Below are 18848 nucleotides of genomic sequence, written 5' to 3' on the forward strand. Positions count from 1 at the left end.
ATTATTTAAGAATATAAACTAATATAATTTTACAATATTATTATGGGTTATTTAGATTCGCGGTCCGCACATTGAGTAATATTGAAACTATAATCGATTTTTTTACGCATAAAAATTTCATTTACGAGGTATGTATGCACATGTTAGATACACTCGAAAAACATTTCCGAACGGAAATCAAACCCATTTACAATATTAATATAGCATACTTTTTAGATATTATTATTGTTACTATATGAGCACAACTATTGTTTCCGAGACGCTCGATCGTTGAGTGAGAGAACAGTGGTCGGGCAACAAACACCATTAAATTTGATTATGTTGTCTTATTTTCGGCAACGTATACGTATAACATTATCGTTGATATTAATTATTATTTTTTGTAGTTTCGTACCTCCGTTTCCCGTTGGAATTTCCGTCGCAACGCACCGTGGCGTTTGTGTACGTCTATGACCGTCTTGAAACATCGCGATATTCGCGTTAAAACAATAACAATATTTTAATTTGAAACGCGTGCGCTCGCTCTTCTTATTTTTCTTTCATTCCATATCAGGACCCAGACTGCCGCCGGTGGCGTCTCGAGAAGCGGCGGAGGCGTTAATGTCTCCCGCTCGAATGGTTTTCACGGCGCGATGAGGTCAACAAACGCTCTCGCGTTATTGTTATGGCAATAACGGAGAGGTCGAAATCATTTGATAACTATAAATATATATGCATTTTTGTCGCGTGTGTGTGGAAGTATGCCTCGGTAAGCGCGATTACGATAAATCCACCGATACCGATACATCCGGTTGGCGTAGGACTTGGGTTTATGCAACGATAATGGAATCTGTGTTTACCTACTCAAGGATTTTCCTGTACGATCCAACCAGCTACACAGAACTGCAGCCCGATGCAATGGATATTTTTCGCCATCCTCAGGCGACGGGCAGTACGTCATAGTGGTTCTAATCGGTTTGTTTTACATCCAACATCATCGTAATTTATGATAATCGAGATCACAAATTAACCAATTTGCATTTCTTTTGAACGTTCGTTGTACATTTTTACAAGGGCGTGTGCAATGGTTCCGTCGTTTTAGTAAGACAGTGGTTCGAAACCTTTTCGAGTACTCGCCCTCCTTCCGAATTGTCAAGAATGTGGCGCTCCCCTTTCCGTATAGCTGTACGAGTATATTATATAATAATATAAACTATACATCTCATATAATTACCATCACGATTGTAGCCTGTAGGCAATGTTTCAGAATTAAGGGGTCTCCGTGTCATTAAATTCAAAGGATATTTCTGTAGGTAACTTTTTATACATTTTACCATCGGCCTTGTCGCAGTGTAGTATTTTTTTAGTTAGTAATCAAATATTCGATGAGACGCGACTCGTCTGGCGCATACGATGTACAGGAAAAAAGTTCATTGAAAGACTATTAGTTAGAAATTTTCCCCGTGCGCGGGGTCGCGGCATTCACGAGCATTTTGATAACGTAAATATTATATGGGTCACATTATTATTATGGTTGTTTGTTATTGTTTATTATGATCGAATATTATACTTACATCGACCATTTCGAAATCAACGAACAATATTACATAATATGCTGTTTGTTTCCCGAGTTATTTGTCATCATTGTCGCCGTCTGCTAGGCTACAGCTGCAGCGGGAGATCGGCGTCGGCGGCCGAAAACCGTTATCCGCTGTCGTAATCGCATCGACGATGACAGTAATAATAATAATAATAATAATGATGATGATAAATATATAATGACTGTTACCTCTGTGCACGCGGGACAACGTCGCTTCACTCGTTCGCAAATCGGACACGCCGCCCGCCGCGGTTGTGCATTTTGCGCGTACGACAATAGAATCCGAAAATAATGCCACCGAGATCGATGACCTGATCGTCACTATACCGGTGGCGGCGTTCTTCGCACAGTCGTCATCAGTCGTCACCACTGCTTCTCGCTGACATTTATATTGTTGTCATTCTGAGGATCGTACACGAATATATAGCCACAGCGACATGGTTGGTGGTGTGTAGGCTTGCTGGGGTCATCCCACTACCGAAATGCTTCGGCCGACGAAAAACCAAAATAATAATAAACGTGTAATCGCGGTAAAAATTGAAACGGAAAAAAAACGACGAGGTAAATGAGCAGTCAGAATTATCATTTTAAAGGCGTAGTATACCTATAGCTACGCGACGAAAGGCTGGTCGACAGTGATGTTATGATGTGCTGATCTTGTAGCAATAATATATTCGTAGTTAATTTGGGGATTACATCAAATTAAAATATCAATTTATTCAAAAGAATTCGATGTTGGAGATTTTAATTTTAAGGTACATATTGGTAGTGTTTTTTTTTATATATTATTCGCATTATTGCCAATAACAGGTTTATATTTATGTAAATGTTTTATGTTAATTATAAATATTATAAAGTAAATTCATATTATAATTTATAATATAGACGGCTGTAGGTATTATACTGTAATAGCAATCGTCACCAGCTAAACGTTCATATTATATTATTTTACCCCGTCCAGCAAAAGAACAACCTATGCTTAGCATTCTCACTCGACACCACCGATTACACTTTTGCAAAAACTTTAATCGACAAGGAGGTTAATCAAATTTCTCGGAAACCTATGAAGTACACATGTCATCGATTCGTGACTTTATCTCCCGGTTTTTACTCTGTGTTTTGTTTGTGCTAATCGCTTAATCACTAGCCCTACCTTCAACCCCCCCCCTCCCCCTCATAAAAAACCGAGAGCAGAAGACTTGAATCTGTGAGCGATTTGTTACGGTGTTGGAAATTCTTTCATTAGCGGAAACCGGTAAAGATCCACGGAGGCTGTTCAAGTCGTCGTCGAGGAGACCCACACCGGCTCCTCGAGGGAAATCGCGATCGTCACGCCAGCGCTTTAATTCACCTCGAATCGCGATGACTAATTTCGTGAAACGCGTATACCGTATTATGGGTTTGTCATCGGGCGTGTTTTTTTTAAAATTTGTATCGATGGACAACGCAATACACGGCATTAATCGTTGGCTGTATTAACTATTAACTCAATGTGATGTTTAGTTTTTACATACAAATGTATTACGCCGACCAGAAGCTTCCAATTTCTTGTTCAGCTTTGCACTGTCGGGTAGTAGTGAGTTACAACTTGATACGGACGTAAACATTTCAATCGAAATTCGGTATCGTACACAACGCAATGTAATAACTACATAATAAGTGTACACGGGTGACACACTAGACACGCACGTTTAATGTAACTTACGTTTCGCCAAGGAAAGTTTTGTTTATTTGAGAGAACCGCCCGCCCTGCCGTTCACGACTTATCGTCAGTCGCTTTATCGATAAATTGTTGTTGCTTACCTCGGCTGAGCTTTTTGTATCGTTACACAATTCGAGTGTTGACGACCGCGTTCGATAATTCCATCGCCGAGTTGTTTCGTAGTGTCAAAAAGTAAAACAAACATCGAACGAAACAATAATGTTATAATACTAATAATAATAATGCTAAAAATAATAACGGCGCTTGTGTGGAGGCGCAGTTGCTGTAACATACGTTCAGGTGTATAATTTATAGTTGCTAATGAGCGTAAATCTCACGTGGGATTTGCACCTTTGTTTCGTGTGCGTATGGCAATATTATATATTAGATGTAGTACAACAACAACGATAATAATAATAATAATATTATGTATATTGTTATTTATTATAGATAGTCGTGTTGCGCAGGATTTCGACAGCGCTTTTTTTGTGGCGCGCCGCCCGGCGTGTGTGATGTGTAGCGTCCATGACGTGATTGTATTTCTCATCGCTTCATTATGTTATGTTATAATAATATTATTATTATTATGCTTACTCTGGGTATCGTGTAAAGGGAAAGAAATGATACTGTCTTGGCGTTGGTGCCGTTTGTTCAGAAAAATCCGACGGACGGCATAACGCAACGGTGTGGCGGTTAAGAGTAATACGAGAAGGGCGAGGAGATAAACGAAGAATTTAATATTATTGAAAAATAAAAACATAACATTTTTTTTTCACACGCGCTCGATGTGGTGTAATAGTAGTAATAATAATATTAAGTACCGACGTAATATACTTTTATAATATAATACGGTCTGTGGGACGGATAGAGAACGGACAACTGATTTCAAATAATGTTCAATTATTTTTATATTATAAATTATTATTGTTGTGTAGGTTTTTTTCCTTCTCCTTTTTTTTTTTTTTATTACCGTTCATTATTCAATTTGTTTATTCGTTGTGTGGCAATATCACACGATTGTGTCCGCGTGCCAGTTTAATACTATGGTGGATAATGTTGGCTATGTATGTGTCTTGATCGTGCGGCGGCGTACTCGGTCCAGATATCGTACACACGTGGAAACTGACTCGTTACAAGGGCGCATAATATTATATTATTATTATTATTTAGCTACGGTTGCTTTCACTCCGTCATCGGTTCGTAGAATAATGCAAATATTTAAGTATTCCCGAATTCGAGCCAAACTTCTCCGCTCGCTCTTGTTGGAAAGTGTGTGTTTATAAACACACATAGTATAATGAACAATACTTCGCGCTCTTCACACAGGTCACGTGACTTTATAAACATATTTTAGTTGCCCATTATCATACTTACCCAATATATTATAATATCATTTATCCTCCTCCCGCATATTATAAACTTTAAAATACTTGACATAACATCGGCTCTTCTAGTGCTTGTGTAAATCGATGGTTAAATTAGCAAACTGCAGTTCAAATTCTTAGAGATGTTAAGCATTTTAGAGCATACGCACCAAACAAATACCATAAATTATAATAGTCGCTCTACAATATAGCAACACAGACGTGTCAAAAACATCGAATTGAATTAAATGTATATGAATCACACTCGCCTCGTCACGTCGTGTTAAGTAAATTATTAATTATTTCCAATTACATATTGCGCCGAGGTAAAAGGAACGGAATAAACTGTCGTTCGTCAATGTACGTGGAAACTCGTTGCCAAACAGATATGTGTAAAACATGGTCATCGATAGTACAGTGTTGAGTGTAGTATGCATACTATATAGTTTAGTACCCCATAAAGGCTTAAACTATTTGGTAACAGTCTAAACGAGTTTGGACCGGAGTGACGATGGTAATGTCACATGAATTATTACAGCGTCTGTCGTTTCTTTTAATTTTTTTCTTCCGATATTATTTTATGCTATCTCGAGCAACATACGAATGTTTTTTATTTTTTATTTAAAATATATCTATTGTATATGATAAAGTTTATTTTAACATTATTCGACCATGGCGTTGACTATATCATTGTAATTCGTTTTGTCGCCAGTCGTCAATTTTTGCATAGAATAATGTGTTTATTCAGGAAGCGTTTACTGTTGGGTACTATAGAATGTGTTAAAGTTTGGTAACATCCTATAAACTTGGACAGTCGTACTTGGATGAATGTCGTGCACTCATATTGTTTCGAACGTGTGTACAAATACGAAAAGTTGGATGACTATACTAGTTCCGTTAGTACATATACCTACTAGTTAAAAATATGAAAATATAAATATTACATATGGAACGTTAATTTGCATTCACATTTGTACACAGACTGTCATCATTATTCATTAGGTCTTGAACAGCAACACTTAAAAAATGATGTATTGCTGTTTTTATTAAACGATTAGCAATAAAATAATATAAAATTAAAACGTGCCTTAAAATTATATACAATATAATATTTAATAAATCTATTGGAATGCATTGTCGACTCTGATTATCATTATAAATGATCAACGATCATATAATAAGTTTAAGAATTAATGTGAATGTGTAATGTAAATGAAATTGATGTACAATGATAGTTCTAAAACGGGCCGCAACTAGGATATACAAGTTTATAGGATTAAAGTTTTACGCAACGGACTAGTGAATAATATTATATCATACAAATATAAAATGAGCAACGTAACCGGCATAGAACGCTGAAAGGTCATATATTTCGTATACCTCGCTCTTCGAATCGTGTAGTCGCATAGAATAACATGATATGTGCGTTAAAATATTAAACTGTTCGAGTACTGTACTATTATTATTGGTAAGGCGCGCGACAACCTTAACTGCATTGATTGAAGGCGTTAACTGATGCTGCCGGTCCGTTACCGCTGAGCGTTTATTATTATGGTATAATTGCTGCGGCTGTGTATCACAATATATATATGCATATAAATTCGTTTTGTCCGTCGACGACGAACCATTATGCTCGGATCGACCAAAATTATACTGCTGCAAGACGTGGCCGAGACGTGTATCCAGTTTCAGTTAACTCGGATTCACTCACGTCACAATAAACGCGACAAAACCGTGTATTAACAAAAAATCAGCCGTTGCGTATATATAATATACAGTGTACAATATCAATATATTACACTCTATAATACGCGTATGACAATATGTCGACGGCGAGGAGTTTCGGCCTGCAAATGATAAATGCATTCGTGTACTCGATGAGATGGCCATAATACGACATGATGAGGCATGCTGCGTGTGCGCTTTTTACCTCGATTCACATTCTATACATACGGAGATTACCTAAGAGAGAAAATAAACATGTATTGTGTACAAAAATGCAGGTTTACCCGGATTGATCGAAGCGCGCCCATTTATATACTCCTAGACGGCTAGACGAGACAACAATATATTGTGATCTACCTACTGCATAAATTATAATATTATTATATTTTGTCATGTTGTATATACATACTAAATTATATCTCGGACGTTGGTTATAAGCACGCCAAACGTGCAAATTTCTCTCTCCAATTATTCGAATATATTAAATAGTAATATTGCAATACGGGCGTTTATAATCATCGGGGAGGTCAGATACTCGGATATAACAGCGTCACTAATCGACCGACTCTTCCTGTATATTTATTTATGCGTATTCGTGCTATTGTGTGTTTAGATTTAAATTTGTTCGTGTACAGTAAAAATTGGTGGTAAAGATTTAAAAGATTTTTTCTGGAAAAGCCTATTAAAATTATAAAAGAATAATAATAAAAAAGACGAGCGCAGACTTGTGATCACGTCAACATTAGTCAATGTCTAGTGTGTTTATGGCCAGTGGTCGTGGCTTACAAGTTCTTCGAAAATGTCAGTGCCCCGAGCACCTCATCTGCAGAATGTTTGATACTCCTGCAGGATACGCCACTGAAGTCGGTCCCAGTGGCGGGGTAGTTCAATACTGCAGCACGTGGCACCATGACAGTGTGCAGGTCCGTCGGTTTTCTGGGCCGCTCTGTGCACGTGACATGAGTTTCCTCTACATAGATGCATCAACAAACCGTCGTCCGTCGGCATACGCTTGTATACACGTGTGTATTGAAGAGGCCATTGTAATTATCATCATAATGTGTCTTCTGCAATTATAATTTCGAGAGAAACCATGTGCCATATATTACGGAGAGGAGACGTGTCGCAACCAGGCCACGACCGACCCGAGCTCCTCGTGTGTGCAAGTGTGTGAAGCTGACCGCATCGCTCGCTCCATTTTACACAATTCGAAACAACAACAAATTGCACCTGTTGCGTATAGGTATAATATAATAATATAATATGTTTCATACTCTCTGCCGGTTTTGATATCGTCTCCGTCACGTGTGTCGGCCGTATGAAAAAATAAGGTCAGGCGTGTAGTTTTTTTTCAGTGCGTTAACTCCACACGAAACGTTTTTATTATTTTCATACACGTTCGACGATGAATCACTAGTATTATCATTATTATTATTATTATTACTTCGAGGAGAAGGCCTCGACGTTATGTCTGGAGTGATTGGAGTACACGGGTGTACTTACGACCAATGCTAAAAAAAATAATTACATATAGATATACGTAATAATTTTTTATCTCGAGCACCATATTTTAGTATTTCTTTCCTTCAATTTGACGGTCGTATTTTGTATTAAATATATATATATCTATATATTTATACAGCCGTACGAACTATATTATATTTACAATGGTGACTTAAACTAATAACGACTACGATAATAGGTACACATATCAAAATAACATTGTAGGGTGACTGCTGCAGTAAATGAACACCTAAGGTTTTGTAGACAAGTAAATATTTGTACCATATTAGCGTCTAGTATCATCAAGTTCAATTTTTATTTGTGAATTAAATGGAATGTCATCTTATATTTTATAATTAAAAAAAAATTGAAGAAAATACATAGACACAACTAAAAAATTGTTTATTGAATCAAATAAATATCACTTTAAGTATCTTACCTTGTGTTGAAAATGTTTTAATGTTTCGTTTTTGTACACCCAACATTTGAAAAATAAAACAATTTGATAACAACACAGATGATAGTAATTGGAGGGAAACAATAAATATTCTTAATCAAAATATGATTTCAAGTCTACTATCATGAAATTACAATGTGACCAACATCAAAATACTTTTTTAATGTCGATATCATTTCTCATAGTAGATTACTTCTGATTTTCTTATTATTCACTGGAGCAGTCACCCTACCTACAGTTAAAAACTTAAAACTTTGTCTTCACGCCCAAGTTGTACACCAAATGATATGTTGCATTATTTCTCACGTTGATTGTACCTACCTATAGATGTGTCATCACCGATTTCTATTATTTTTACCGGTAACTAATGTATTTGTGTATTGTATTTTCAGAGGGCCGAGTGGAGGTGAGCAGAGAAAACAAATACCTTAGTACTATGACCTCCGGAAAAGTGTTCGGAGAGTTGGCTATTTTATACAATTGCAAGCGTACTGCCACTATTAAAGGTATGGTATACTTATTTTATTATTTTTGTACTTAAAAAAACATTAAAAGCATGCGAATAACCTATGTATTAAACTAGAAAAACTGTTGTCATCGACAATGATGAGTTTCTATCTTGAGATGATTATCTATATTTTCCTTAATTATTAAAGAGGAAAGATAATTATATGAATATGCTGTTATAATAAAATAATAAAAAAACCCAATACATTTTGATCTATAGTTAAGTAAATTTTACGATTATATTTTAAAGTACCTAATTCCCGACCCAAGTTAATACACACTCTATTCGACTACTCTTTTAATTTAACTGATTCTCAAGTAGGTTCGGGGAGATCCCCACCACTTATTAAGTAATACAACCAAACCATTCAAACCACACTTGTATAGTTGTATACATATACAGAGTGTTCTATATGCGTAAGGACTACAGCATTCTTTAGCCATCTATAAAAATATCACACATTTTTCCGATTTATTTAGACCACACTACCTACGTCCTACAATCATATATTAGAGAATATTTTCCAATTATTCAAAATGTCAAAAGGACGGTTGTATATAAACTCTCAAATTTTAAGTGGCAACTACTATTATATTTTCATATTTTACTTTAAATAGAAAAACATGTATTTTAGTCAATTACTTTTGAAAACATGCCGATTCTAGAGAAACTAATATTTAAATTAAAATAAGGTAGGAAAGGTAGTTGAGAAGTATTCTCTACAAAACTTTTAAATTTAACTATGTAATAACTGTAGTATTGTTAGTACAATTTGCGCTATAAGCAACAGAACTATGTTTTCACTTTCTTAAAAAAAAAATTTAATTGGTTAATTATACTACATAGGTAGCTGTTAGAAATTATGAATAAGTAATTATTATTTTCTTTTTGCATTTTTACTTCATTGTATAATAATAAATATTGCTGTATCTTTGTATAAGTAGGTATATATCTACTAGGTACCGAATTTACCTTTAGTAATTAAAAACCAAGTGCAAACTTTTTTAAAAAATATAGTTTTTACCGCTTATAAAAAGAGCCATTTTCAGTGTATAAATGCATATTCGTGATTTTGTTGTTCATATAAATCTGAACTCTAATTATAATTTTGTACAGAGTGTGTATGGATTTACCGATAAAAATAATGTACATTTTTGATAGTTAAATTTCTTTATTTAATAAAATAGCATTAATTTTAAAAGATATTTCATAATATTATATTATATTATTATTCTTTGGTGAAAAATATTTTACCAAGTGCAATTTATTCACATCGGCCCATGATCACATTATAATGCATCATCAGCAATATATTGCTAAATCATTTCAATTGGCGTAATTAAACGCCTGTCTAATTGTTTTCGTTATGTTTGTTTTGATCACTGGTCACGCCATTCAATAATATACATATTAGATGTATGACAAACGCACGAGTCCAGTACGGACTTCGCTTTCGCAGTCATGTGGACTCGTGTTTTCCAACAGTTGTACAAACCTCTGATCACGGTGACGTTTTGTGTTTATGAATTTTTTTATTGGTTGTTAATAACTGCAGATAACGGAACGGCATTTATCTTCTTCCTCACGTTGTGTAAAACAAATTCTGTTTCTATCAATAATTTTGCTTCTTTGCAATAACAATATTATAGTTATAGCAAATACATAACCTTTATATAATTAACTATTATATCACTCGGCGTCGATAATTAATTCGTCAATTTTTCTTTCCCCAGCTGCTACGGACTGTAAGCTATGGGCGATCGAACGACAATGCTTCCAGACAATTATGATGAGGACTGGTCTCATAAGACAAACGGAATATACCGATTTCCTCAAGAGGTAAGATTTTGGACTACAGTCTCCCTATTCCCTTACCGTTATGATCGTTTTTCCAATAATTTATAATATTAATAACCGATTACGTTCATCTTTATCTTTGTGTAATGTTTTCAGCGTTCCAATATTCAAAGACCTGCCCGAAGAAACACTTATAAAGATTTCGGACGTTTTGGAAGAGGTAAGAAAAAAAAATTATCATATTATACGGAGTATATGTTTTACTGTTTTCATTTAACATTTTTTCAGACGTTCTACAATGCTGGAGACTATATAATCAGACAAGGTGCCCGGGGCGACACGTTCTTCATAATCAACAAAGGAAAGGTATATAAAATTATATTTTGACTCTTCTCCCCGAAATAGATGTTGATATTATAGTATAATATATCATATTATAATACGCGTTATGGCACCAATAGTTAAGATAAGACAAACGATTCGCTTCTAACCCAACATCCCTCAGTGACGGATCCTCAACATTTTTTCGGTCTGGAATAATAGATAAGATCAAAGGATCTTCTAATAATATTAGGCTAATGTAACCATAGGCCTATAATGAAGTCTATGATTATAATGTAATATATATAAATCACTACGGTGAGTGATTCGCTCCCCTCTCTCTCTCCCATTTTACGTTAATTTAAGCCTGGTGCTCAAAAGAAAGAAAGAAAATTAGAAGGGGTGCCTAAATTTAATAAAAAAATAAAAAAATTAACCCCTTTTTAGACTTGTCTACTGGTTTGTATATGAATGTATATGCTTTTGAATAAAACGTATGGCTGAGGGCTTTGCGAAACTAAGATGCTCCACATAATATTTAATTTTTATGTTTATTAAAATACAATGTGAACTTAAGTTATTTCGATAAACTATCTAAAGAAAACAATATTTCACTCACCGACTCACCACCTGTAAAAATGATCTTACTTTCATTGTTGGAAAATTTTGTAAAATTTTGTATGCTTTACATAACTAATGCATACTACGACATTAGGTGTGTACTATATATAAAGACTATACACCATAAACAGTGTATAACAATAAGCAGAAAAGTCGATAATGTCGTAATACATGTATTGTATAAATCTTTTCCCATGCTGTTTATTACTACACCGTCCGTTACAATATTTTAAACTTTATAAATGTGTAATATATAGTTCAATTATTGGCTCATCTTCCAATTACATTGCTTTTTATTTTTTCTTACATTTAATGTGCTTTCAATATTTAAGTCACAATCACTATTCTCTTCTTGATTTTTGTCATCCAGTTTAATATAATATGCTATCTGAATAAAATCATCTATGCACACTTTTAGCCAGCTTCATATCCCTCTTCAATAATTTTACCAGGCTTACAAAAATATTACATGTATTATAGGTATTTTAATATTCATACCCAATGTCTGCAAACATGTTTATGACATTGTTGTCATTTAAAATATTTTTCGTACATGAAAACGTGGTCAGTAATGTTAAGTAAATACGGGTATTTTAACAAAGAGTTTTTATAATGTGTGTCTTTCGTTCCAATATCTGGATTAAACTGGAGAAAATGCCGCATTCCGTTAATGATTATCGGTGTTCCAAATATTTTACGTAGAGACATATTTTTAGACAACTCTCCCCCCCCCAGATGTGATCACAAATAGTGTTTAGTATTTTTGTTTTAGTATTTTGATTGGCATAGTTTTTAATAGTAAATAGTTATCATACTAATTTCAAATATATAGTAAACGAATGAAAAACAAATTATTTTTATCAACAAGAACCACCCTACAGTATACGTAATTAAAATTTCATTCGTTTTACTCGATAAATTATTTTTACCCACCCGGCCCCGCGTATAATTTATTTATATTTGACAAGTGCTCTCAGTATATAGGCGTACTCCGTGCCACCTGAATGCGTGTACATATTTATTATGTTACAATATTTTACATCATTACCACTCCTCCCTCCCACCTTTTGTCGCTGTTTTTTAGTATTATATCAACGAACGATAACCCGTGTGTGTTTTGTCCCCCGGAAATAGGTTAAAGTCACCATAAAACAATCGAACAACGCCGAAGACAAGTACATCAGGACCCTGCAGAAGGGTGACTTTTTCGGCGAAAAAGCGTTACAAGGGTACGTACATTTACGCTTACATATAGACAGACGCCCCCGCTAACCGTTAACCATTGTGTTCACTTGCATTTGTCGATTTGGCCGGGGCGGCAGAAATGTCTTCGTGTATATTGAAAACGTTGTAGTCGACTTGTCGGCAACGACGGCCAAGACGATTATGGTGGTATTTATCGGACAATTTTTTTGCAGCGATGACTTGCGTACCGCGAACATAATCGCGTGCGACCCCGACGGCGTGTCGTGTTTGGTCATAGATCGGGAGACATTCAACCAACTGATTGCCGGACTGGACGAGATACGCACCAGATACAAAGACGACGATGTCTTGGGACGAATGAGGTAATAATAACGGTTATCATAATCATAATATTATTTATTATATTTTTCCACTATCGCTCCGCCACCTCATTATCGTATCTAGGGTATTGTTTTTCTGCCTATACGAACAATATAATATGAATACAATGTACTATTATTGGACATCGATAATAATCGTCATACTGTAAAAAGACATTTATATACATTATTATTACACATACGAGTCATAGCAAACATTGTGTTATTAATACTAGTTATTATTTTTATAAACTGTGGTTAGGTGGTTAGGATAATGTCTTCCAAATACATTGTACCAATCATTTTTAAATATTTAATACATACGTTTACCTAATGTTCGTCATTTTCACTTACATGCACTTGTCCTAGGCTCTTGGTAAGCTCAATAGTAAAATATGATTACGTGTAGTTGGTATTTTCTTCACTTTTTGTCGTGAAAGTACTCCGAGTACGAATATAACTTACAAAACACTATAGAATATTACTATGCATGTTGCATGACATATTATATTTCTTCCTTATGTTAAATATTTTAATAATATATTGTATACGATTTAATTTTTCATCCGTACATATTATTACATGTTTATACATATTTTGTAGATAGCGCTACCATGTAAATGTAATTTTGTCATTTCTATTTCCTTATGATCTAATTGTGAAATGTTAATAGCTCTACAAACAAGGAGTTCCAGAACCTGAAACTTTCCGATCTACAAGTCTTGGCCACTTTGGGCGTGGGTGGTTTCGGTCGTGTAGAGCTCGTCCAAGTAAACAACGACACATCCAGATCGTTTGCCCTAAAACAAATGAAAAAGAGTCAAGTGAGTAGCGCAATTATATGCATAATTTTTTTAATGCATCAATTGGTGAACTGTAGTATTTAAAATATCTGTACATTAACAGATTGTCGAAACGAGACAGCAACAGCACATCATGTCAGAAAAAGAGATCATGGGAGAAGCCAACTGCGAATTCATTGTTAAATTGTTCAAGACGTTCAAAGACCAAAAATACTTGTATATGCTCATGGAGTCTTGTCTTGGTGGTGAATTGTGGACTATACTGAGGTAAATAAAAAATATCATTGCTGTTAAAGAACTATTTCTTGGGATTGTAAAAACCGTTTGATGAGCTGAGCATGGGCTTAGTGTTTGAAAATGCAGATTGTTATGGTTGATGTTTTTGTTATGGACCGGATATCAAATCAAATTACATTTACTTACTAACGTTAAGATCTATTAGTATACAATTTAACAATTATATAAATAGTATTTGTGCATTAAAAAAAAATGTTGAAATTTGTGTGACATACATGTAAATATTTTATGTTTACTTAACATACAGTTATCACTTTATTTACATAATGTTCTATAACTAATTACAGAGACAAAGGACATTTTGATGATTCTACCACACGTTTCTACACCGGATGTGTCGTTGAAGCATTCGACTACTTACATTCTCGCAACATAATCTATAGAGATCTGAAACCTGAAAATCTACTTTTGGATATCACTGGTTATGTGAAATTGGTCGACTTTGGTTTTGCTAAAAAACTACATGTTAGTATAAATTACTTCACTATACAATAATTTTATAATCAATATCCAAAATATATATTCAAATGTTTTTAGAACGGAAGAAAAACCTGGACATTCTGTGGAACGCCTGAATATGTTGCCCCTGAAGTGATTCTCAACAGAGGTCATGATATAAGTGCTGACTACTGGTCCTTAGGAGTACTTATGTTTGAACTACTTACCGGTTTGTATTTGTATTTATATTTTATTTCAATAATAAAAATTATTAGGATAAATGTCAATTGTTTTTATCCATTAAGAGAGTGTCATACCTGTGTGACGCATTGTCTCTATCTTACACGTTTAACATAACAAATCTAGGTTCACACTGCAGTATCAAATCTGTTACATAGATTTGTTATTTTTACTTGTTTATAAGACAGAGAGACATAGCATGCGGATACAATGCCCTCTTGACGTAAAATTAGTTCAAAAATAATAATTTTGAAAATATTCAATATGAATGATACAAATATACATTACATTTGTATATTTATAAAAATAATTTATTATAATATCAAAAATTGTCTGTTATCATATTTAACTGTATTTTATTACATCATCTATTATCAATTATGAAATGTAATAATTGCATACTTAAATTTATTCATCTATTCTATAATTGTAATCATTCAAATTATTTATTTATTGTCATAGGTACACCACCATTCACTGGAGCAGATCCGATGAAAACTTATAACATCATTCTAAAGGGCATAGATGCAATAGAATTTCCAAGAAATATAACAAGAAATGCTAGAGTCTTAATTAAGAAATTATGCAGGTATGTACTGACTACTGAGTATCTTAAGTCATAAGTATTACTAATGTGGAAAATAATTTATTTTAAATTGTATTCTCATACATTAATAAGAAATAAGTAATAGATTTATTGGTATGTATCTAATTTATCTTTGAAACACTTACCCTACCTATTTCTTTGGTTGAAAAGGATACTTTTTTATTTAATTTCCCCACCAAAAAAATATTGTTTTATTGAGTCATACAGTTTTGGAATTTAGTTAATAATCAAAAAAATCAACAATTAGGAACTAAATTTATCTTTTCTGGAATGTATACATACAACTATACTCTGTGCTACTAAAGAACGTACGTACAAATACTGAAGCTCTGTCATCTCTAAGTCCATTTCTCTATGATGTGGTGACCAGGATGTGAATACAGTCTACCGAAGTACTTCATTGTATACAATGAGGTTTTGAAGAAAGAGGCTAGTGCTAGTTTTGTGGTTGAAATGTGCGAGAATAAACAATTTCTGATAGTTTCCTAGTTCTGTTTTCTAATGGCAAAGAGTGCACTGATTTTGAAAACTATAAAGACTATAGCCCGACCAACCAAACATGTGTTAATATCTATGGTATGAAATTTAAAAAAAAAAAAGTTTAACTTGATTTGGTAATTTTATATTTTAGGGATAATCCAGCTGAACGACTAACTGAAGTACAAAAACACAAGTAAGATACATTTTTTTTTTATACATTATGAAAGTGAAATTTTAAACATATTTATTGTGTTTCTAGGTGGTTTGATGGTTTCAATTGGGAAGGACTGCGTAATCGAACCCTCACTCCTCCTATCTTGCCAAAGGTGCGAAGTGCTATAGACACAAGTAATTTTGACAATTATCCGCCTGACGCAGACAGCCCACCGCCAGATGATAATTCAGGATGGGATGTAAATTTCTGAAATATAAAAAACAATGATTATTGTTTGTCCGTATCAACGATTTTATTCTATGGTTTCAAATTACCCATGTTTTACATTCTAGTTATGTCTTACAAATTAATTTAGTCTTGTTAATTATTCAGTGTACTACCATATGGAAACAATAAGTGTTAGATTATTTGATATTATATTTCAAATTTTGTTAACCATACCAATTAAATTTTGTTTTTATATAAATATAATATTTGTTATACCCCCCCCCCCCCCTCTAATAGGTATCTATAAATATCTATATCTACGAATTTAATATACAATAAGTGCCTTTCAATTTTCTGAATACATATTTTTATGGCAAAATATACAACTGTCATTTATTAATTTATTATAGTGAAAATTGCGCAAGTTTTATTTTTTTCCAATTAAGCAAAAGTTAATGTTGGTTATTACTTTTCTTCTTGTATAGTTTGATTATTGATTTATGTGTTTTAGTATTTATAAATAATTTTTTCTATGGAAAAGTTTTCCAGATATAAAAATTATACATTAAATTATGTTATAACATAGTAAGATCACAATAACTATGAATTATTTTTTAATGATTGTTATTATTGTTGCTCTCTGAATAGTTCTTATCCAGTGAGTCCTTTGACTTAATATATATAAACATATATATACTTATATATTTTTTGATTAATAAAAATTATTTTACACATTGGACTTGAATAATGTTTGTAAGGTATAAAATTGTAAAATCAATAAAATCATAGAGTGTATTATTATTAATTTATCATACTTTATACTCAAATGATAAAATATATCATTACATATTATATTCTTACAGTTCTTAGGTATGACTGTATAATGGGAATGATTTTGTTTTATGCATTAGAGAATGTTAAGTATTGAATTATTATCTAAAAGCAGATAAGTTATCTATAAATATTTTTTTTTTTACTGAAAAACAATCAGCATAAAAACAAATACATATTATTTTTATCAATACTATAATAAATTAGGTACCAAAAACCATTGAGTTTATTAGTATATAGTATCCGATTATAAACATGCTGTTACCAATGCTTTTAGATATTTCAGTTCTGTTACTTTCTTGGTTAACAATAATAATTTTTAAAAGTCACAAAAGCATACAAATGGTTATAGTAGTGTTATGATAGAATAAAGGTAATGACTAATGATGATATATAACGTATTGATGTTGTTGAATTTGTACTATTAATAAAATATACAAACTACAATTCAATAATTGTCTGTAAAACGCTTTTTATAAACATTGTGAGACATTTAAATGCATATATGTACTTTTATGTGTGTAATATTATGTATTTATAAAAATATGATGACAACTATAAAGGTTATAGTCGTATAATGAAAAAAATTGTTCATTTTATTTTAAAATCTTTCTCATGATATTAAATTGTATGTACTATTATATAAACCTATAAAAGGTACTTACTAAATGTCAATCTAATATATTTTCACCGGGGCTTGGGACTTACAGCAATTGCTTATTTTTATGGTTTGACATAAAATCTAGCTGAGTGCTGTAATAAGTGTATGTTACTACACATTCAACTATGAAATTTGAACGTGATTTTATATGCTTTCTTCAACAATTTTTTTAAAAAATACTTTTTTTTAGTTTTCTGATTATTTTTGCTTTTATGTATATCTCTGTGTTATGATTAATGTCAATTTCTGGTTTTTGTTTTGGTTTTTGTTCACGGTAAGCTAGAACTAAGAATAATTTTTTTCCTTTACATCATATTTCCTAGTAATAATCACCAGAACTTGTATTTGCTCGCTATTTACTAAATTGGTCAAATTAATCATTTTTTAAAAAATGTTTAGATAATCCATAAGAAGTATAGTAAAAAAGTTTTAATATTTTTAAAATGGCAAAAAGTTTTTAATTTTTTAGAGACAATTTCTTATGTTTCTGGGTATAAAAATTGAGCAATAACATAGAAAAAAATTATATTGATAGGTAGTTGTTGCAGTGTTTTTTTTTGCTTATTTCAATATTTTTAAGTGTTTATTTGAGTGCTTTTAATGAAGTATTTAAGTACATGTTTTGATGATTATATTTGCTATAATTCCCAAACCTTGGTTATCACGTATCGATAATAATAAATTATCATCCCAAACAGAATTTACTATCTGTACCTTTTTTACGTACCAATTAGTAAATATATTATGTTACTTATATTATAAATTATAGTCTTATATTCTTATCATACCAAGGTCATATAGTTACTTAACATAATATTATTTTTACTCTGTCTTAAAATAAAATAATTAAATTGGTACATAACATAATTTGTTTTTGATTAAATGAGTATAAAATTATTTTCATGATTTTGATTACAGTAAGTCCCAATCCTTAATATTAACTTTCTATGGATGTAATTAATACTTT

General features: G+C 32.7%; 1 protein-coding gene across 4 annotated transcripts in view; it reads left to right on the plus strand.

The window, feature by feature from the left end:
* LOC111036895 (cGMP-dependent protein kinase, isozyme 2 forms cD4/T1/T3A/T3B) overlaps nt 1–16640 on the plus strand; it is a 123416-nt gene extending 106776 nt beyond the window's left edge. For 3 of the 4 annotated variants that reach the window (XM_022321109.1, XM_022320330.1, XM_022321855.1), the window contains 13 exons: nt 8723–8836; nt 10572–10677; nt 10792–10855; nt 10924–11001; nt 12712–12806; nt 12996–13145; nt 13816–13966; nt 14049–14212; nt 14530–14707; nt 14780–14909; nt 15383–15509; nt 16159–16200; nt 16267–16496. In XM_022321109.1, the coding sequence (XP_022176801.1) occupies nt 8723–8836; nt 10572–10677; nt 10792–10855; nt 10924–11001; nt 12712–12806; nt 12996–13145; nt 13816–13966; nt 14049–14212; nt 14530–14707; nt 14780–14909; nt 15383–15509; nt 16159–16200; nt 16267–16432 (1565 nt within the window). In that variant the 3' untranslated portion in view covers nt 16433–16496. Of the gene's footprint in view, nt 1–8722; nt 8837–10571; nt 10678–10791; nt 10856–10923; nt 11002–12711; nt 12807–12995; nt 13146–13815; nt 13967–14048; nt 14213–14529; nt 14708–14779; nt 14910–15382; nt 15510–16158; nt 16201–16266 lie in introns of all 4 variants that reach the window. The other variant, XM_022319538.1, reaches the window with a different exon arrangement.
* The last annotated feature ends 2208 nt before the right edge of the window (nt 16641–18848 follow it).

The sequence above is a fragment of the Myzus persicae genome, unplaced genomic scaffold (assembly GCF_001856785.1).
Source record: "Myzus persicae strain clone G006 unplaced genomic scaffold, MPER_G0061.0, whole genome shotgun sequence".
NCBI lineage: Eukaryota > Metazoa > Arthropoda > Insecta > Hemiptera > Aphididae > Myzus > Myzus persicae.